The 22,557-nt window shown below is 44.2% G+C and overlaps 1 protein-coding gene, 1 long non-coding RNA gene and 3 other non-coding genes across 5 annotated transcripts in view; 1 reads left to right on the top strand and 4 right to left on the bottom strand.

Annotated features, from left to right (window-relative positions):
• The window catches only part of TEX14 (testis expressed 14, intercellular bridge forming factor), a 99,452-nt gene that overhangs the window by 72,609 nt on the left and 4,286 nt on the right, over positions 1-22,557 (bottom strand). Inside the window, exon 2 of the mRNA XM_035026733.1 lies at positions 16,416-16,552. Within this exon, the coding sequence (XP_034882624.1) occupies positions 16,416-16,551 (136 nt within the window). The 5' untranslated portion in view covers position 16,552. The remainder of the gene's footprint in view (positions 1-16,415; positions 16,553-22,557) is intronic.
• LOC118025353 lies at positions 950-1,163 on the bottom strand. Its single transcript, XR_004683291.1, has one exon. It is a non-coding gene; the product is annotated as a small nucleolar RNA U3 (small nucleolar RNA).
• Positions 1,438-2,953, top strand: LOC118024699. The gene is made up of 3 exons (XR_004683177.1): positions 1,438-1,496; positions 1,586-1,647; positions 1,892-2,953. It is a non-coding gene; the product is annotated as an uncharacterized LOC118024699 (long non-coding RNA).
• Positions 11,552-11,765, bottom strand: LOC118025354. The gene has a single exon (XR_004683292.1). It is a non-coding gene; the product is annotated as a small nucleolar RNA U3 (small nucleolar RNA).
• LOC118025346 lies at positions 20,023-20,186 on the bottom strand. The gene has a single exon (XR_004683285.1). It is a non-coding gene; the product is annotated as a U1 spliceosomal RNA (small nuclear RNA).

Genomic DNA, 22,557 nt, shown 5'->3' with positions numbered 1-22,557 from the left:
CACCACTAAATGCCATGGCTTTCTATCTGTATCTTGATCTCATATGTTGTCTACACATTTTTCTGTTCTACTTTCCTTCCTTGACTTTGATCAAGCACATTCATCTGGTTTTCATCCTACCTGTTTGGCCACCCCTTCTCAGTCAGCTTTGGGAGTTCTGTCTGTTAAAGGTCAGAAATTTCTCCTAAATGTGTCCTACACTGAGCTCTACCATCACTTCCCACCCCATTGCCCTACCTAATTCAGTTACTCCTCCTTCTCCCCATTTTAACATAGGGAATCATTTGCTCAAGCCATAAAACCTGACCATTATTCCTCACTCATACCTATACTGAATCAATCCCCCAAGTCCTACCAATATTAAATATATTTCAGATCTAGTCAGTTTCTTTTTCTCCGTCACCACCACCACCACCTTCCCTACTACCTAGATGAATGTAGTAGGTGCCCAACCAGGCTTCACACTTCTCATTTGACTTAATCCCTACCCCAACCTAACTGCCACACAGCCGTTAGTAACTTTAATCCACAGAGCAGATCAAAACCATTCTCCTTTCAATAGCAGCCCACCACCCTTAGAATAATAGAGAAAACTGTATCTCCAACTCTTCATCAAAGTGCTAGGACTAAACCATCCTCTCATTCTTCTTCTGAAAGCTCTAACACTAAACACAATAGTATGTTTCCTTCCAGTAAACTATACACAGAAAAAAAAAATAATTTGATAACCATAGAACACTGCACCCAGATAACTCAACCACTAAGCATTTCCTAATCTGAATGAACCCTACTCCTCTGCTTTTCTCTTTGCCCTATTACTTGCACTAGTGCTCTTACTATCTTTTTCCACCAAATATTCATAAAAACAAAACCAAAAAATAAAAAGCAAACAAAAAAAAAACAACCCCACAACAGCTCTACTTTTAAAAACCAGAAATACACCACCAAAACCACTCAGACGGCATCCCTTCCCTCTAACTTCTCCAAAAGAGAAGAAGAACGATCATCAAAGACAAAGGGCTGATACGGAAGTAACACCCAAAGCCAATTTCACGCTCAGAAAGGGATACTCTGCCTCCTCCTCGTGGTTTCGGGTACTCTACACGTTCAGAGAAACTTCTCTAGTAGCAAACTATAGAAATGATCCCTGAAAGTATAGTCTTAACTTTGACCTTGTGGCCTCGGCTTGGTCTATGGCAGCCACACACTTTGCGCTGACGACGACATTTTTCGCACTTCTCTCATTTTCAGAAATATCACATAAACAAAGTACTGTTTTATACACCATCTTTTAAAACACTCTGCAGACTCTTAAGAGTCCTTTTCCTTTAAGAAAACTAAGTCTTCTGGTTCTTAATTAGCCTATCACGGACCGACAGCCAATCAGAAGCTCTTGTCTTTCTGACGCTAAAACTTCCGGACTAGTTTAAGGTAAGGGTGCGCTGGGGGGCGCCAATCAGTACCGGCATCTCATGAATTACACACCCCGTCTTCGGGTGGGAATTTTTTTTTTTTTTTTTGGAACCTCTAAGACCCTGGATTTGAAAAGTTAGTATGTAAATTAATTTGACATTTTTACTTTCAGACCGGCTGCTGGTTACTCACTTGTGTGTGGATTTGAGGGGCACATATTGGACTCACCTCTGGGTAGGTTTTCTTTTTTTTTTTTTTCAAGATTTTATTTATTTGACACAGAGAGAGAGCGAGAGAGAGAACACAAGCAGAGGGAGTGGGAGAGGGAGAAGGAGGCTTCCTGCAGAGCAGGGAGCCTGATGCCGCACTCGATCCCAGGACCCCAGGACCACCACCTAAACGGAAAGCAGACACTTAACCAACTGAGCCACCCAGGCACTCCTTGTTTCTTTCTTTTTCTTTTTTCTTTTTTTAAAAGATTTTAGGTTGCTTTTCAAAACAATGTATCCAGGTGTAGCGAGCAAAATGGAGTCTCTCATGTCAAGCAGGAGCCTGTGTCAAGCAATGACCGCAAGCAGTTAAGGTACTGCAGCTAGAAGATACCACCCAGACCAACCTCAGCTGACACCCCAGAACTGATAACGAGTAGAACCAGAGGAGGTCTGCAGAGACCCAAAACTGATTAAATCCCTTTAAAAAGGGAAGGATTTTGGCAGGAAACTGTCAGACTTTTCAGACCTGATCCCTCTATGTCTGACCATTTTAAAAAGGCAACTGCCCCTGAAGGCTCTGACGGACTGATCCCTGAACAGAACAGAGATCCTTCACTGCCTGAACATCAGAAGCAGTAAGTGTCAAGAGCTGACCCGGACGAGACATATCTCAAGCCTTATCTCAACTGTTCAGCCACGGACTGACTTTGCGTTTGGTTGGTTAACTTCCTGCACCCTTCCGTTATCTTGTGTGTTGTGTGGCTTTAATTCTGTCCTGCTCTGTGTGCTGTGTAAGAAGCCAAGCTTAATCCCATGGTGAATTGTCATTGAGTTTGGAATCCTGAACCTGCTTTATAATTGTGATTTAACTTTTGCTTTATGATTGAATAAAGCTGACATTGGGGAAAGACACAGAATATGTTCCAGGCCTTCTACTAAACCCTTTGCATATATCATCCCATTTAATCTTGGAACCAACCCTAAGAGTTTGAAGAAATGGAAACTTAGAATATTAAGTGGCTCACCCAGGCCACAAGGCTGTCTGTCTCCTGCTTCCTTGAGCACTGACATTCCACCTTTCTGTATCTTGTAAGTCCTTATCTCTTTCCATGTAACCCAAAGAAGAGGCTCTTTGTGTTTTGCCAAAGACTAGAACCAGGTAAAACTGACCTGACTAAAGTAAACCCATAAGGAAAGAAGTAGGCAGTAGAAGTACTGGGGCGAGAGGGGGTGCAGAAGTTACAAAGGGAGGGGCGCCTGGGTGGCTCAGTCGTTAAGCGTCTGCCTTCAGCTCAGGTCATGATCCCAGGGTCCTGGGATCCAGCCCCACGTCGGGCTCCCTGCTCCGCGGGAAGCCTGCTTCTCCCTCTCCCACTCCCCCTGCTGTGTTCCCTCTCTCGCTGTGCCTCTCTCTGTCAAATAAATAAATAAAATCTTTTTTTTTTTTAAAGCCCCCCGACGCGGGGCTCGATCCCAGGACCCTGGGATCATGACCTGAGCTGAAGGCAGACGCTTAACGACTGAGCCACCCAGGCGCCCCTAAATAAATAAAATCTTAAAAAAAAAAAAAAAGAAGTTACAAAGGGAGAAAAGGGGGAATCCGGGATGCACTATCTGAGGAGCAGTGAGACATCATTTAGGCATTTCTTACAAATGCTAAGGAAGCAAATCATAGGGCCGCCATTCCTAAGAAAGGGTGACTGGGGATGAACTACTTATTGATGGGAGTCAACTTAGCAATTAGAGGTGCTATGAAGAGGAAAAGGCTAAGAATACACCCTGTGTCCTGACTGGAAGGCCCTTTGGCCATTTCCTGATAGACAACAGCCATGTGTTTGCCCAGTGAATAGCACTCAGAAATTCTGTGACAGATCAAGAAGAAAATGAGACCCAAAACTCCTGTCCTCAAGATTACTAACAAAGCAAGTCATCAACTGGTACTCAGTGACAAGCTAGGCCTCCCTAAAGGAACCTGAGACCTCACCCTGCGTATCTCACACCCATGTGATATACACACACATATAAACACCCTACTTCTTTTTCTTTTTTTTTTTAAGATTTTATTTATTTATTTGACAGACACAGAGATAGCGAGAGCAGGAACACAAGCAGCGGGAGGGGGAGAGGGAGAAGCAGGCTTCGCCCCGAGGAGGGAGCCCGATGTGGGACTCGATCCCAGGACCCTGGGATCATGACCTGAGCCGAAGGCAGACGCTTAACGACTGAGCCACCCAGGCGCCCCAAACACCCTACTTCTGAGCACCAAAAAGAGAGTGGGGTAAAAGGTGGGGTGGGGTGGGGGGAACACATGATCCTTAACTATATAAAATGTTGAAATAAGGAATTGGACTAAATAACCAGCTTTGAAAGTCCCTTCTACCTCTGATATTCTCAAATTGCCTTCTTCATATCCTTAACACCTTTATGAGGGAGGTTTTTATTATTACCCCTGTTTTACAAAGAAATGGAGGCACAGAGAACTTAAGAAACTTCTGTTTGGTCAGCAACAGTGCCAGACTAGGTCTAACACTAGCATGCAGCACATAACAGATGCCGGACCTCAGCTGCAGATCTGCCTACCTGACATCTAGTTGACTGACATCCTGAATTGAATGTCTCAAAAGCACCTTGAATTCAACATGTCCAAGCTAGTTTTTCCTACTCCCTAAAACTAGGTCTCTTCCACTTTCCTAACTCGGTGATGGTACCACTGCCCACCTGTCCAGGAGCATAAACCACTGCCCACAAACCCATCCAGGAGCACAAAACAAGGGTCATCTCTGACACCTTCCTTCACACCAACCTATCATAAGGCTGATGATTTATCTCCCACATACCTCTCAAATTCCTCCACCTTTCTTCACCTCTACTATCTCCTTGGCTGATCAAGTGATCATCTTTCAGCTGGACAGAGCTTAACCTACACTCACCATTGCCCTTCTCCAATCCATTTCCTACACAGTGGCCAGGTTCCTTTTCAAACTTTTTTTTTTTTTTTTAGGTTTTATTTATTTAAGTAATCACTACACCGCACATGGGGCTCAAACTCACGACTCTTAGATCAAGAGTTGCCTGCTCCTCCAACTGACCCAGCCAGGTGCCCCAGGAAGGGTTCTTTCTTTTTCTTTACTTCTTTTTTTAAATAATTTCCACACCCAATGTGGGGCTCAAACTCATGGCCCTGAGATCAAGAGTCATATGCTCTTCTGACTGAGCCAGCCAGGCACCCTCCCTTTCAAACTCTAAATCCAATCATGCCACCTTTGAGAAGCAATTCTCCATGTCTCTCACATTTCTGCACATCAGCTTTTGTTCTGAAGAATCTACTCAAGGATATTTGTATCGTGAACAGACTTGAGAGCTACAGACAGTGTCTCCCTCCAGAGCAAAGAGCAGGCTTATTTCCTATCCAATATAATAAAGAATATGTCTCCCTCTGGGGACAATGTCAGGCAGGTGTATGCCCATTATAAAAGACACAGCTCCCCTGCTCTTGGGTTTCCAAAACCCCTCTTCTGTCATGCAGCCTACATTGTGTGCAGGCATCACTTGGCCCTCTTTGCATCACCTTCTGGGAACTTGGGCTCCAGTACAAAAATTACAATACTTGAGCTACTGCTATTGCTGGGAATAATAAACTGTCCTTTATCTCTGACCCAGGAATCTAGTATCCTGTGCCAACATCCACAAAACTGTGACAGGCTAACTTGGTAGCTTGCAAATATAGTAGAACCTCAGATCTTGACAGTTACTTCACACACTTACCTCTACCCTGCTGAAAATACTTCACTGGCATCTCACTGCTCTCAGGATGAGAGCTTCTAAGGCCCTACATGTCTTGGCTCTCCTCTTGTCTCTCCAATCTCATGCTTTAGCTCACATCTCCAGTTCTCACTGTCCCACACTCACCCACTTTCATGGAGTCTCTCATATTCGTTATGCTTCTACCAAAAAAGACCTTCCAACCTGTTGTTACCTTTGCTAGAAATGCACTTCCTTGCCCTCTTTCCTGGGGTTAACCTGTGATACTGTGATACAATAAGAAATACATATTTTGGTCTTTATCCTGACTCCTGACCAGAGCTCCTAAAACTTTTGTAATTTCCTAAGCAATAATGGTTCTAAAAGCATTTTTGTTTTAATATTTGGTCTTTGATCCTGTTTCCTGACATATTTCCTGGGTAAAAGAAGCATCTTTTGTTCTAATGAGACTAGTCTTGGTGGGATTCAGGATTGAAACTGGTCACCAGAAAGAAAAAGCCAAGATTGGGGCGCCTGGGTGGCTCAGTCGTTAGGCGTCTGCCTTCGGCTCAGGTCATGGTCCCAGGGTCCTGGGATCGAGCCCCACGTCGGGCTCCCTGCTCCATGGGAAGCCTGCTTCTCCCACTCCCCCTGCTTGTGTTCCCTCTCTCAGTGTCTCTGTCAAATAAATAAAATCTTAAAAAAAAAAAAAAAAAAGAAAAATCCAAGATTAGAGGCTTGGAACTTTGAGGGGCACCTGGTGGCTCAGTCAAGTTAAGTGTCCAACTCTTACTTTCAATTCAGGTCATGATCTCAGGGTCTGAGTTCGAGCCCCACGCCAGGCTCTGAACTGGGTGTAGAGCCTACTTAAGATTCTCTCTCGGGCGCCTGGGTGGCTCAGTTCGTTAAGCGACTGCCTTCGGCTCAGGTCATGATCCTGGAGTCCCTGGATCGAGTCCCGCATCGGGCTCCCTGCTTGGCAGGGAGTCTGCTTCTCCCTCTGACCCTAACCCCTCTCATGTGCTCTCTCTCATTCTCTCTCTCTCAAATAAATAAATAATTTTTTAAAAAAAGAGCTTCTTTTTTTTTTTTAAGATTTTTTATTTATTTATTTGACAGAGAGAGACACAGCGAGAGAGGAAACACAAGCAGGGGGAGTGGGAGAGGGAGAAGCAGGCTTCCCGCGGAGCAGGGAGCCCGATGCGGGGCTCGATCCCAGGACCCTGGGATCATGACCTGAGCTGAAGGCAGACGCTTAACGACTGAGCCACCCAGGCGCCCCAAAAAAGAGCTTCTTTAAAAAAAAAAAAGATTCTCTTTCTCTGCCCCTCCTCTGCCTCTAAAAAAAAAAAAAAGCAGCTTGGAAATTTGAGCCCCACCCCCGAAACTCTGGGGAGAGGGGAGGAGCTAGAGATAGGGTTAATGATCTGTCGTGTCTATGTGATGAAGCCTCCAGAAAAATTCCTGAAGTATGAGTTTGGAGAGCTTCTGGGTTGGTGAACACGTGAAGGTGCTGGGGAGGGTGGCACACTTGGACTGGGAATGTAAGCTCCACACCCCTTCACCATATCTTGCTCTATGCATCTCTTCCTCTGGCTGCTCCTGAGTTGAGTCCTTTTACAATAAACTGATCTAATAAGTAAACTGTTTTCCTGAGTTCTGTGAACCGTTCTAGCAAATTCTTAAACCCAAGGAGTGAGTTGTGGAAACCTCTGATTTGTAATCAAGTCAGACAAAGTTCTGTGTAACCTGAAGACCCACTACTTATGTCTGGTGTCCAAGGTATTGGGTGGGGGCAATCTTGTGAGACTTGAGTGCTTAAGTTGTGGGATCTGATGCCATCTCCTGGTAGACAGTCAGAATTTAATCGAATTGTAGAACACTCACCTGGTGTTGGAGAATTGCTCAGTGTGGGGAAAAAAACCCACACATTTGATGTCAGAAGTATTGTGAGTGAAAAAATAAGAGTTTTCCCTTTCATCACTATTTTTAAATCTTTAGAGATCTTGGGGAGTCTTTCTGATTCCCACACAGCTGGTACCCTTGCAGCAGTTATGATTTTATTTTTCTTTGGGTGATTATGCTATCCTATGTTCCACCTCTAGACAGAGGAAAGAGGGACTCTTAATTACCATTGAGTCTCCAGCCTTTAGCATGGTGCATGGCTAGGAATGTGCTCAGTAAATAAACACAAACCTATATGAGGTCACAAGGAAGTAAATGACTACTAAAAGTAGAAGAATAATAAAGACTTGTGTTTCAGAAGAAGAACAGAAGTGGATCACTTTTAAATACATTAAAGAAGAAACTTTAGCTTAGAATACTTTTAAAGAGGGGTACCTGGGTTGCTCAGTTGGTTAAGTGTCTGACTCTTGATCTCAGCTCAGGCCTTGATCTCAGAGTCGTGAGATCAAGCCCCGTGTTAGGCTGCACACTGGGCAAGGAGCCTAGTAAAAAACAAACAAACAGGGCGCCTGGGTGGCTCAGTTGGTTAAGCGACTGCCTTCGGCTCAGGTCATGATCCCAGGGTCCTGGGATCGAGTCCCACATCGGGCTCCCTGCTCTGCGGAAAGCCTGCTTATCCCTCTCCCACTCCCCCTGCTTGTGTTCCCTCTCTCGCTGTGTCTCTCTCTGTCAAATAAATAAAATCTTTAAAACAAACAAACAAACAAACAAACAAACAAACAAAACTCTTAAAGAACAGAGGAATAGGGGTGCCTGGGTGGCTCAGTTGTTAAGCGTCTGCCTTCGGCTCGGGTCATGATCCCAGGGTCCTGTGATCCAGCCCTGCATTGGGCTCCCTGCTCCACAGGAAGCCTGCTTCTCCCTCTCCCACTCCCCCTGCTTGTGTTCCTGCTCTAGCTGTCTCTCTGTGTCAAATAAATAAATAAATAAATAAATAAAATCTATTAAAAAAAAGAACAGAGGAACAGCCCCAAACACCCAAATTGTATGCCAGGCTCTAAAAGGCCTCAGTACACTAACCAGCTCTTAGCATTTCTATCAGGTCAGAAAACTTAAACAAAAAAAATTCTTTTTAAAGCACTTTAAAAATAAAAGATAATTCCTGATCAGGCCTCTATTGAGGGAAGGAAACCCACATACACTTTGCTTATTGGGGAGATGGTTTCTCATGTGGCCTCCTCAAAAACTCAGCAAACTTTGCAAGCCAGCCCCTTCAAATAATGACTGATTTCCGGGAAGCTACAGTAGGTGTCATCTCTTTAAGAGCTCTGGATCCCAGAGAAACAGGGAAGTTAGCGTCAGGTTTGTGTTCTTTGGAACCAGTTCAGTCCTCACTTGGGCAAATTCCTTAACCCTGTCAAAGAAAAATGGGTTCTGTCCCCAAACTAAGCACTGGGCAAACTGTATTCTGCGCCTTTGCTTGTAGCTTGAGAAAATCACTGTTGAGAGCAGCCCGGTTAAGATCAGAACCTTTCTTTGGGGCTTTGCTTCACCACTGTTTAACAGGTTCGTACTTCCATGTTATGGGGAAACTACTGTTGGGGAATGAAAACTTGCTGTTCCAAATAACTACAGATGTAACCTCATCGTTTGCTTCTTAGGTGTATTGTGTGTGTACACCCCACTAACAAAAATCCAAAACATCAAGTCTGGTAAAGATGTGGATCAACAAGAAGTCTCATTCATTGCTGGTGGGAATGCAAAATACTACAGCCACTTGGGAATACAGTTTGGCAGTTTCTTACAAAACTAAAAATACTCTTATCATAAAATCCAGCAATTGCACTCCTTGGTATTTACTCAAAATGAGTTGAAAACTAATGTCACACAAAAACCTGCATATGAGGGATGCCTGCATGACTCAGTTAAGCATCTGCCTTTGGCTAAGGTCACGATCCCAGCGTCCTGGGACCAAGTCCCGCATCAGGCTCCTTGCTCAGTGGGCAGCCTGCTTCTCCCCCTGCTTGTGCTCTCTCTCTCTCTGACAAATAAATAACATCTTAAAAAAACCCAAAAACCTGCCCATGATATTTACAGCAGCTTTATTCATAATTGCCAAAACTTGGAAACAACCAAGATGTCCTTCAATAGATGAGTGGATAAACAAACTGTGGTACATCCAGACAATAAATATTATTCAGCAATAAAAATGAATGAGCTATGAAGCCAACAAATGATACAAAAGAACTTTAAATGCATATTGCTAAGAGAAGCCACTCTGGAAAGGCTACATCATTTGGTTTCAACTATATGATATTCTGGAAAAGACAAATATGGAGACAGTAAAAAAAAAATCAGTGGCTGCCAGGGTTCACATAAAGAGATAAACAGGAGGAGCATAAAGGATTTCTAGGGCAGTGAAATTATTGTGTATGATACTTAATGGTGGAAATAACATACATTTGTCCAAATCCATAGAAATATATAGCACAAAGAGTGAATCCTAGTGTAAACTATTAACTTTAGTTAGTAATGAAAAAAACTATGGACTAGTGTAAACTATGTAAACTATGTGTACTATGAACTCAATATTCACTAAAAACAAACAAACCACGCATTAAAACTATACATTAAATCTGTGGTTTCAGGGATATCTTGTTCAAACACAGATGAAGTAAATAGTGGGTAGATTACCCACTACAAGCAGACCCAGAACTAAAGGGTGAGATTCCTCGTGTGTCAGTGAATCATTTATGAATCTCAGTACTGGAAAATACTGATAACAGGCCTTAAATGACTAAGCATGTATTCCCCCAGGCAGAGCATTAGAGTTTTCTCTGGAAAAAAAAACAAAACAAAAAACAAAACAAAAGAGAAGCGCCAGGGGGGTATAAAAAGATCTCCGCCTGCCCCCCCCACAGGGGGCGCACTGAGTCTACTTTCAAGCACACTCCCCACAGAGCAGGGAGCCTGATGTGGGGCTTGATCCCAGACAGGACCTGAGCGGAATGTGTGATCTGGGCTCATCACAAGAAAAAAATTCTGTTAACTATGTATGGTGAGATGTAAACTAGACATTGTGGTTATCATTTTGCAATCATGCAAACATGGAATCATGTACAGAAACTAATATAATGTTTACGTCAATTGCAGCGAACCCTTAAAAAAAACTCTTAAAAATTAAAATATTCACAACCAAAAGTTAAAATTTAATATAAAACTTGGCAGTAAAGGTCAAAAGTCCAGAAAGTAATACAAACCGTAGAGAGATTAAACGAAAATAGCGAGCGCAGGGGTGGCTCAGTTGTTTAAGCGACTGCCTTCGGCTTAGGTCATAATCCCAGGGTCCTGGGACAGAATTCCACATCGGACTCCCCGTCTCTGCGGGGAGCCTGCTTCTCCCTCTGCCTGCCACTCCCCCTGCTTGTGCTCTGTCAAAAATAAAGTCTTAGAAAGGGGCGCCTGGGTGGCTCAGTCGTTTAGCGTCTGCCTTCGGCTCAGGTCGTGATCCCGGAGTCCTGGGATCGAGCCCCACATCGGGCTCCCTGCTCGGTGGGAAGCCTGCTTCTCCCCCTCCCCCCCCACTTGTGTTCCCTCTCCCCCCCTCCCCCTACTTGTGTTCCCTCTCTCGCTGTCTCTTTCAAACATAAAATCTTTTTAAAAATAAATAAAGTCTTAGAAAAAGAGAACTCCAAGCATTAATTTAGGAGGTTCAATATCTGACTAAAGAAAGTTCTGGTATATAAAGTGGAGTGCACTAAAGATGGAGAGAAACAACTTACATATAAAATACAATCAAGAGACACCGAAGTGGCTCAACAAGTAGAGCGTAAGATTGTTACTTGTGGCTGAGCCTTCTTACCTCTACCCCTACCCCCTACACTTGCGCTGGCTTTCGCGCGCACTCTTTTTTTTTTTTTAAGATTTTACTTATTTATTCATGAGAGACAGGGAAGAGAGAGAGAGAGAGAAGTAGGCTCCCAAAGATCAGGGGAGCCCGAATGCGGGACTCGATCCCAGAACCCTGGGATCCTGACCTGAGCCACCCAGGCGCCCCTCGCGCGCACTCTTAAAATGAAACAAGTAACAAAACAAAGAAAAAAATACAAAAACGAACCTCTGAAAAACACGCATTTCTAAAACTTCCCACCACATAATCAGAAACAAAAATTGTAAAACCTCCAAAACACTAAAACAAGCATACATTAGCCTAGCACACCACCCAAAAATACTAACAACCACAAACCCAGCTTTAAACCAAATAAAGAAGTTATAAAGAAACCACTCAGACGGCATCCCTTCCCTCTAACTTCTCTAAAAGAGAAGAAGAACGATCATCAAAGACAAAGGGCAGCTATAAAAGCAATACCCAGAGCCCACTTCACGCTCAGAAAGGGATACTCTGCCTCCTCCTCGTGGTTTCGGGTACTCTACACGTTCAGAGAAACTTCTCTAGTAAAAAACTATAGAAATGATCCCTGAAAGTATAGTCTTAACCTTGAACTTGCGACCTCGGCTAGGTCTATAGCAGCCGCACACTTTTAGTCATGGCGACATTTTTGTCAACTCATCTGCCTAATCACGTACACTTTGTTTTATATTTCATTACAATTTGGTCAAATGGCAAAGTTCAAAACACTATTTTTTCGCCTGTTAATCTTCCAGCAACACTTAAATCAGTAACAAGCCTCATTAGCATGCGGCTTCCTAGCAGCCAATCACACGCTGTACACCCGACTCCACCCCGGAGGGACCTGTATTGCCCCACCCACCGCACCCTGCATGGCCTGGGTCCTGGTCGGGTCGCGCCACCCCACTATAGGCTAAGAAAACGCTGTTGACGCCCCTGGTCAGCGTTGGACTGCCTCTCGCTTGCTACCAAAGTCCGCTGACTAGAAGAGACTAGGTTTCCCTTACCTTGAAAGAGAGGCGGGAGGAGGAGGCAAAGAGAGAGACAGGTAAGACCTGGTGTACACTTCTTATACCACATAATAATCATCATAACCATGATGATTTACTGAATACCTACTTGATGACAGGCATTTTAATCCGTTGTTTCATTTCATCCTCTAAACAACTGAAGAAGGGTGTCTTTACTTCCTCATTCTTACAGATGCATCTCTTCACACAGCTGGGGAAACCTAGATATGGCTGGTACTAAATCAAGTCCAGCTTCTTTCTGGTAAGCCACAGTGGTCGTCCTCAGGAGGTCTAGTCTCCAATCAAATTAATTTCTCTAATAAAGCACTCAATACATCATCACTTAAAGTTCAGTCCTTAATGTTTCACCTTCCTGGCTTGTAAATCTCAGAAGCAGCCTACCCCTTTACCTCTGGCAAAAGTTAATCCCAGTTTCTCCTCAAAGAACACACCTTATGAAGTGTGTAACTGTTTTCATCACTTAACTCTTGTAAAAATACTTTTGCCCCACATCTTCCAGGATGCCAGGAAGCACAGTGCCACGTGGACATGCACATGGTTTTCTGAATCAACCACATTTTTCAGTGCTTCGTAGTAACATGACTAAAACACATCAGGTTCATCTCATCTAAGCACTTCTAATTGACTCTTCTCAGAGACAGACAGTCAAATGCTCTGTACTTAAATTCCACCAGAAAGGGACAGTGTTTGGGCAATCTGCCGAAGTCTGAGACATATCCTCAGTTTCTTATATCTGAAGTTATAAAGTGCCTTCCAATCACTTTTACCCAAGAGCCTATCTCTGGTCTGGTCCCTTCCATATCTAACACTTTTCCATTCCCTATTCCTCGAACGTTTCTAGGAACCCCTCAACATCCATGCCATGCCTCTTGGAGAGCAGACTCTCAAACTGCATGTGGGTCTATCACTCCAGCACATTCAATTTTTAAAAAGATTTTATTTATTTATTTTTTAAAAGATTTTATGTATTTGACAGAGAGAGACACAGCAAGAGAGGGAACACAAGCAGGGGGAGTGGGAGAGGGATAAGCAGGCTTTCCGCAGAGCAGGGAGCCCGATGTGGGGCTCGATCCCAGGACCCTGGGATCATGACCTGAGCCGAAGGCAGATGCTTAACGACTGAGCCATCCAGGCGCCCCCAAAGATTTTATTTTTTTAAGTAATCTCTACACCCAGTGTGGGGCTTGAACTCAAAACCCTGAAATCAAGAGTCAAGTGCTCCACTAACAGCCTGCCAGGCACCCCCAACTCAACTCTTTTTCTTTGTTAACTTCCTGGCCTAAATATAGCTTCCTCTAAAAGGTTTCCCTTGATTACTACCCAGACAAGGAGGCTGAGAAATAGGTACTTCTTTGCCTCCTGCCCTTCTTAGTACTTTAATTATTTATGTCTGCTTCTTCTGCTGGATTATACTCCTGGAATGCAAGGCCACATATCTGTCTTTGGTATTTTTTTTTAAAGATTTTATTTATTTATTTGACAGAGAGGGAGCACAAGCAGGGGGAGCAGCAGGCAGAGAGGGAGAAGCAGGCCTCCCGCCGGGCAGGGAACCTGACACAGGGCTCAATCCCAGGATCCTGAGATCATGACCTGAGCTGAAGGCAGACACTTAACTACTGAGCCACCCAGGCGCCCCTGTCCTTGGTGTTCTAACCCCAAGGTTAGATTAATTAATATTAATCTACATGTGATAAAAAATGAATAAACTCTGGGTTGAGGTTCTGGAACTCAGGCACTCATCTTTTGGGTTTTAGAACTCATAATCTATATAACTAAAATAAGTAGGATACAATCAGGAAACATTTCTTCCCCTTTTACAATGCCCTCAGGTACACTCTTTTGGTTGGCTCTCCCTTTCCCTCTCCAGAGAGGCATCTCAGGCAGATTCCATAGTCTTTAAGTCACTTTGAGGCCTTCAAGTGCAGTCTCATTTCAGGTAATTGTCCAGTCCTGTTGAAATCAAAACCTCTTCCTTGCTCTTCCACTCCTCTGATTTCAAGGCTGTTTCTGGCAACTCCAGAGCTGGAGGGGGAGGACCAACGAGATGACAAGTGGCAAGGCCTTCAAATGTAGCTGATCCTCTTTGTAGCTTTTGGCCTCTTCCTAATGCCTGCTCTTCTGTGGGAGGGATTAGTGGCCCTTCAGGTAACTCCATTCCACCTCACAGCACCCTAATGCGGGCCAGTGCCCTCTCCTGCTGACTTCTTGCTGTTTCTCCAGCCTCTGTTGGGATTCTTCCTGCCTCCATAGATGAGGTCCTTTAGATGGCTCAGCTACCCTCTATAGAGTCTACTTATCCCACTAAGTGGTAGAAATGTGTAGCTAATCCAACTGCTGGTCTCTCATGTTTATCAAGCTGGTCTCTCATGTTTATTAATTCATCAAGGGCTGCTTTAGGAAGGAGGTAGATGGCAGTCTTCCTGACCCCTAAATTCCAGGTAACATGCCAGGTTCTCTTCATACCACCTTGGTGGCAGCTGAAGTGCGCTGACATTTCTACTGTTCAGCAGGCTGAGACACAGGCTCCCAACTATCCTGCTTGCAAGAGCTACAATTCTTTCCATGAGGTTCACCTGAAGGACGACCTCTTATTTGGCTTGAAGCTGGGAAGGAGGGGAAAAGCCACAGCTTTTCCCCCCCCCCCCCTTTTTTTTTAAGATTTATTTATTTATTTGACAGAGAGAGAGAGCACAAGTAGGGGGAGCGGGAGAGGGAGAAGCAGACTCCCCACTGAGCAGGGAGCCTGACGTGGGGCTTGATCCTGGGACTCCGGGATCATGACCTGAGCCAAAGGCAGGCGTCTAACTGACTGAGCCACCCAGGTACTCCACAGCTTTCTATTCCTAGAATGCCTTTTAGAGAATCTTTTCCACTGACACCCCCCCACTACCCCATTGCCTTCTCCTAGATAGGCCGAATGTAGATGATGGAATTAAAGGTCCAAGGACCATTTTGGCCATCTCCTAAGAAGGCCTGCTTTAGATTGTCAGGGGACTTCTCACCTTGTCACCCCTTGTTCTCCACTCTGAGGCTTTAGATGAAATTCCCAGACACAGATGAAATCCTGCTTTATATCCAGTTAAACCTGTCAACCCCATCCCCTGCTAATGGTAAGAATTTGAAGATGCAGAATGTTCAGATGTCTAAGATACAATAAATGTTCTAATACTCTGCTTTTCACACTGGGAGAGTGTGGATAGAAGACACTAGAAGTCATAGCATACCTATGCTGAACATCCATTTTCATGTTAATACACACATGAATGTGTTATGGAATAAAATGCAAAATTTTGAGGGGGAAAAAACCAGTAGGACCTTTCAAATAAGTTATTGAACTCACTATCAGCTACTTCATCTATAGACTCTAGAGGCGGTACGTGGAAACATTTGAGAACTTTCTGAGTGAATTATTTTGTGGGATAGTTGGATCCTGCAAAAATTGGAGTTACCCTTCTGGAAGTCCTCAGGAATGCTGCTGAAGTAAATGGAGAAATACTGCAGAGAAATTAGGTCACCCTGACTGTTTCACAAGCAGCTGACAGAAGCTTCATAAACCTCTCTTTATACTAAGAAGGGAGAGGGGGAATTCAGCAGGACTTCTGGTTACTCTAAAAAAAAACCAGGCAGGTCTAGATCTGTAGATCAAGGGCCAAATACCAGCAGAAGTCTTGTCCACGTATGGTTTAGTGTTTGTTCTTTTGAAGACTGCTTGAGCTACATTTGCTATTTCTATCTGCCTTGTAGGCTGAGCTGCCTGTAACACCCAGCAAAAACAAAACAAAACAAAAAAAACAACTGGAAACAAAAGCACCAAGTCCTGGGAAGAGCAAAGAAGGGGAGAGCTGTGAAAGCTGGTCTCTTCACTCCACCACAGGCTTTGGAAGACTCAGTAGATGGTGTAGATTAAAGGAGAAAAGGGAATCAGGCAGAATTAAAGGTGGGTGGCTGAGGCCTGAAGAGAAATCTTAGGAGTCTAACAGTTGGAAAACCTTACGGTTCCCTAGCACAAAACAAAACAGTCTCCAAACAACAATTTAAGACCTCTATTGAGCAATTTGACTGCACTGGTAGGGAACATCTCATTTCAGATTTAACTTTCAATTTCCCCAAGAACTCATAGCTTTATGATGTACCTGATTTTCTTTCTAACACTATTCAGAAATATGAATCAAGCTGCACCTGCAATTTTAACACAGTGCTTACCTTTCTTAAGAATCTTCTTCACTTTCACATAGTTCCCTTGTTTGACATACTCATGCAGCTGAGCTTCCAAGGAGTCATTTCTTAAGGAACCAAGCTGAACGGGACAGGGAACTGGAAGATGAACAGCCCGAGACATCCTGTTTCAAAAGAAACCAACATGCTTATTTTAACTCAATCAGAAATGCACTGACATAACCTAGATTCTTTCACATTTCTTTTACTTCTTGTCCACTTTCATTTATAATGAACATGATTAGGGGAACAATTACTGAAACTCTACAAGATTTTTTTTTTAAAGATTTTATTTATTCATTTGAGAGAGAGAGAGAGAGCATGAGTGGGGCGGAGAGGCAGAGGGAGAGGGAGAAGCAGACTCCCTGCTGAGCAGGGAGCCCATTGTGGGACTTGATCCCAGGACCCTGAGACCATGACCTAAGCCAAAGGCAGATACTTAACCGAGTGAGCCACCCAGGCACCCAAAACTCTACAAGATTGTTTATTCTCAATATTACTGGTGAAATTGAGGGCGCCTGGGTGGCTCAGTTGGTTGGGCAACTGCCTTCGGCTCAGGTCATGATCCTGGAGTCCCGGGATCGAGTCCCGCATCGGGCTCCCTGCTCGGCGGGGAGTCTGCTTCTCCCTCTGACCCTCTCCCCTCTCATGCTCTCTCTCTCTCTCATTCTCTCTCTCAAATAAATAAAATCTTTAAAAAAAAAAAATTACTGGTGAAATTGAAAAACTGAATATATTTAGCACTAATTCCTAGGACTAAAAAGTGATGGCTACTGGGAAGTAAAATTAGAAATATACATGTTTGGGGCGCCTGGGTGGCTCAGTCGTTAAGTGTCTGCCTTCGGCTCAGGTCATGGTCCCAGGGTCTTGGGGTGGAGCACCACATTGGGCTCTCTGCTCAGCGGGGAGCCTGCTTCTCCCTCTCCCACTCCCCCTGCTTGTGTTTCCTCTCTCACTGTGTCTCTGTCAAATAAATAAAATCTTAAAATATATATATATACATGTTTGTTTTATCATTAAGAAAACTAGGAGCCTATTAACTCTGAAAGGTTAGTACATAAATGCAGTCACTATGTGGGGATGTAGAGAGTATAATGTAGTGGGTTAGGTTCACAGTTCAGACTCTGGTCCTGGCCCTGTCACCTCCTTAACTGTGACCTTGGGGAAATTATTTAACCTTGATAGGCCTCAATTTCTTCATCAGTAAATGGAGATAATAACCAGAGGGTTGCTGAGGGGCTTAAATGAACTAGTATGTGTAAAGTGCCTGGAACTGTGCCCGGCACCAAGCCCTGTATAGTTGTTAGCTGTTAGTATGCACAATAAAATCCATGCAGAGAAATTTTAACTTTCCACATGTGGCATCCACACCTGACCATTACATACAATCAAGTGTTTGTGGTATACCCACCATGTGTCCTCAAACATGACAGGTACTATGTAAGACACCTAAAATTGGATCCCTGTGATCACAGTGCTTGGTATAGCAAGGCAGACACGAGGTACTACATTGGTGCTCCACAGACAGGGGAGAAGAAAGGGAAGCCCCATCCACATGAATCAACAAACATGCATATCAGGGGCATAACTAAGTGTTACGTGGAGAGAGGGTGTGAAAAGAGGTGAAGAGAAAGAAAAAGCCAAGAAGGTTAACACATTTGGTGGGTCTTCACCAGCTAGGAAGCTTATGTCTGAATTTCTTTCCTTTTTAAGGATGAATAATATTCCTTTGTATGTATATATCACATTTTGCTTATCTATTTATCCACCAATGGACACATGAGTTGATTCTACCATTGCTATTGTAAATAACACTGCTATAGACATTTTAGTGTACAGTATCTCTTCAAATCCCTGTTTTCAATTCTTTTGGGTATATACCCAAGAAGTAAGATTACTGGATCACATGGTAATTCTTTTTGCACAGTTCATGCCAAGTGCAGAACCCGACGTGGGGCTTGATCTCACAACCTTGAGATCATGACCTGAGCCGAAACCAAGATTTGGATGCTTAACTGACTGAGCCACCCAGGCGCCCCTCACATGGTAATTCTGTGTTTAATTTTTTGAGGAACTGCCATACTGTTTTCTATACTGGCTACACCATTTTACATTCCCACCACAAGTGCACAAGAGTTCCAGTTTTTCCAGATCCTCACCAACACTCGTTATTTCCTGTCCCCCCTCCCCTTTCTTTTTAAGACTTATTTATTTGGGGGAGAGAGAGAGAGAGAACCGGCAGGAGGGGCAGAGGGAGAAGGAGAGAGAATCTCAAGGCTAGATCCCAGGACCCGAGATCATGACCCGAGCTAAAACCGAGAGTGGACACTCAACCCACTGCACCACCCAGGTGTCCCTGTTTTTTCCCTTAATAATAGCCATCTTAATGGTTCCTGATCTCTTTAAAGTTATTTTTATTTAATTGCATTTGCACAAATATATAACTATATTCTTTTTTAAAGATTTTATTTATTTATTTGACAGAGACAGAGATAGAGAGAGCAGGAACACAAGCAGTGGGAGTGGGAGAGGGAGAAGCAGGCTTCCCCCTGAGGAGGGAGCCTGATGTGGGACTCGATCCCAGGACCCTGGGATCATGACCTGAGCCGAAGGCAGACGCTTAACGACTGAGCCACCCAGGCGCCCATAACTATATTCTTGATATGGAAAGTTCAAATAATGGTGTGCCTGGGTGGCTCAGCTGGTTAAGCATCTGCCTTCGGCTCAGGTCGTGATCTTAGGGTCCTGGGTTAGAGCCCTGCTCAGTGCAGAGTCTGCTTCTCCCTCTCCCTTTGCCCTTCCCCCTGGCTTGTGCACTCTCTCAAAGAAATAAAATCTTTTTAAAAAGTTCAAATAAAACACAGAAAACCCTGAGACCCGCTTCAGTGTCATAGAATTATTTTTTTCTATGGCTCCAGAATACATACATCCCTTGAGGACTCATGTGCTCATTATTTACACACTAACATTCACTCCCTTAGTATTTCTAGTCCTACTTCCTTTTTTTTCCAGTAACCATCAGAACTTATTCTAAGAAACTAGTCTCTAGGGAGTAGTGGGCCTTAAAATGTTACCCAAAGTTTACCATCAACAGGGGAGGAGCATGGTCAGTTTCTTGTTTTATTTTTATGTATTTTTAAAGATTTTATTTATTTGAAAGAGCACAAGCAGGGGGAGAGAAAGGAAGGACAAGCCCACTCCCCACTGAGCAGGGGGGCAGGGTGTGTGGGACGCTAGATCTCGGGACCCCTAGATCATCATCGCAGCTGTCTACTAAGTCACCCAGGCGCTCTTAAGTAAAAGTTTTATAACGATCCTGACTTGACCTTGTTGCAACTCCCCCGGGGAATTCAACCCTTGCTCCTTCGTGTAAGTACAACATCCCAGGTTCACCTAGGTGGCTCAGTCATTAAACGTCTACAACGGGCAATGGGCTACAATGGGCAAATGGGCTGGGCACTTCTCTCTGCCAAAATCTTTAAAGAAAAAAAAACCCAATACCCCTAAAACAGTAAAACTTCTCTAATTAAAAGTGGTTAACAATAATGAAACCCATAGGAACAAGAACTCCAACTCTATCTTTAAGAACATTTGTCAGGGGAAAGCGCGAACGCAGTCCCCCACTACCACAAATTATGCAGTCGAGTTTCCCACATTTGGGGAAATCGCAGGGGTCAGCACATCCGGAGTGCAATGGATGAGCCTCGCCCTGGGAAAACCACCTTCGTGATCATGGTATCTCCCCTGCCAGGTAAGTATGAGTTGCCAGTCCTGTCTGGCACTCTACCCTCGTCCTCAACACACTATACAGTCATGGTCAATTACATTCCGAGTTCTTTAAGCCTTCGGTTCCAAACTGCAAGGTTATTCACATGACACTGACCGGAGCGCACCAGTGGATATGTAGTGGAAACTCTGCCTCGTGAAGAATGAACTCGAACACGGAGTCACCGCGCCCTTCATCTCCATATGCCCGCCTCTTGTCACTTGTCGTCACTCTTGACGTCACTTTGCTTGTTGGAGAAACGGATAAATTCGTTCTAGCTATGCTTCGCAACGATTTAAAAGACAGTCACGACAGGTGTAGCTGGGAGCAGGGAGGTTTAAAATTCTTTGCCTGCTCCGGTGGTACGCAAAAGTTCCGGCGTGCATTTGTTACGAGTCTGAATTCTGCGCTGCAGGACAGGGCAATTTGGAAGGCAGTGGCCTGCAGCTGGCGGAGGCCAGTGTGACAGCACAGTCCGTTACGCTGGTCTGAATCACTGTTCCTCTCTGGGACTAGGCATACCCTCAGTCTCTCTCAGCCTCCATTTCCCTAAATTGTAAAGAAAAAATACTGCCTGCCTACCTCACAAGGTTTCTGTGAGGACGGAATAAGGCTGCAGGTGAAATGCAGCCTCGAGCCCCTCCACCCCCACCCAGCCACGCTCCAGGACAGGCGCCTTGTGTAATTGGGAAATCAAAGCTGGCTTGACCGAGATTCGAGTCTGCAGTTTTTGGCACAAAGGGAAGGGGCATCCGGCCTGGATTTGGTAACAAACCGAGTGCCCCTCCCTTCTTTTCAGACAAAAACAGAGAACACTTTAGGGTTGTTTTGTTTGTCTGTTTTTGTTTGTTCCCCCCCCCCCCTTTCTGCCCTTGCTGGCTAGGTGCTCTAGGCAAAACAATGATGTTTGCAGGAACTGTGTATCAAAGGCTCTGATCGTGTAGAGGCAAAATTTTACCTCTGCCCTGATAGCATCTCTGGCTGGGCATGAGAATTAAATTGGCGTCCACAGTTTAACAGGATAAAAGCATAAAAAATTTAACATAAATTTACCTAACACAGAAGCTCTTAAAAGGAAATGAAGAGGGGCGCCTGGGTGGCTCAGTCGTTAAGCGTCTGCCTTCGGCTCAGGTCATGATCCCAGGGTCCTGGAATCGCATCGGGCTCCCTGCTCCGCGGGAAGCCTGCTTCTCCCTCTCCCACTCCCCCTGCTTGTGTTCCCTCTCTCGCTGTGTCTCTCTCTGTCAAATAAATAAATAAAATATTGAAAAAAAAAAAAAAGGAAATGAAGACTCAAAGAAATGGCAAAACTAAATGCTTTCATATTAGGTTGAACAAAGAGAGACAATTGTTTTTTTTTTTTTTTTTTTTTGAGGCAGTTGTGGAAAAGTAACATATATGGGGACTTTACATAGACATGAATTCTTTTTAACAAGGTGTGTACAGGGGCGCCTGAGTGGCTCAGTTGGTTAAGCGGCTGCCTTCAGCTCAGGTCATGATCCCAGGGTCCTGGGATCCTGGGATCCGTCCTGCTCGGCGGAGAGCCTGCTTCTCCCTCTCCCTCTGTCTGCCGCTCTGCCTACTTGTGTTCTCTCTCTATCTCTGTTAAATAAATAAATAAAAATCTTTATAAAAAAAAAAAAACAAGGTGTGTACAAAATTCTCTCAGTTTTGACTCCCTCTCTCTGGGAACATTTCTTTTCCCCTGGTATAGGGAGAACATTTTTTACATGGCAGTTTTATCTCCTGATTTCAGGAAGAAAAGGGTAGATCAGGACCTACCCTTATATCTGCTGTTTTTCAAGTGCTTTTAGCTCAAAGGAATCCTTGTGCCAAAGTGGCATATTTGGGGGTGGCATATTCTGCTACCCTTCAATGGTATTTCCCTCTTAGAACGTATGATTTTTTAAGTCATCTCTGAGCACAACGTGCGGCTTGAACTCACAACCCCCAAATCACAGTCTCATGCTCTACCAACTGAGCCAGCCAGGCACCCCAGAACATGTGATTTTTTAAAAAGCTTTGCTTTAGGGTGCCTGGTGGCTCAGTCGGTAAGTGTCTGCCCTGGGCTCTGGTTGTGATCCCAGGGTCCTGGGATTGAGTCCCGTGTCTGGCTCCCTGCTCAGCGGGGAATCTGCTTCTCCCTCTCCCTTTTCCCGTCTGCCCTGCTTGTTCTTTCTCTCGCTTCTCTCTCAAATAAATAAATACAATCTTTTTTAAAAAAAAAAAGCTTTGCTTTATTTACATTTTTGAGGGCATTTATGTCCCTTACAGATAATTTGGAAAAGGCAGAAAAGTATTTTTAAAACATTAAACCACATCCTGCTATACAATTACGACTGTTAACACTCTGATATTAAGCAT

This window comes from Mirounga leonina, unplaced genomic scaffold, assembly GCF_011800145.1.
Source record: "Mirounga leonina isolate KUSES-001 unplaced genomic scaffold, KU_Mleo_1.0 Mir_200, whole genome shotgun sequence".
Classification (NCBI taxonomy): domain Eukaryota; kingdom Metazoa; phylum Chordata; class Mammalia; order Carnivora; family Phocidae; genus Mirounga; species Mirounga leonina.
The sequence above is the reverse complement of the archived record's forward strand: the minus strand, read 5'-3'. Positions and strand labels throughout refer to the sequence as shown.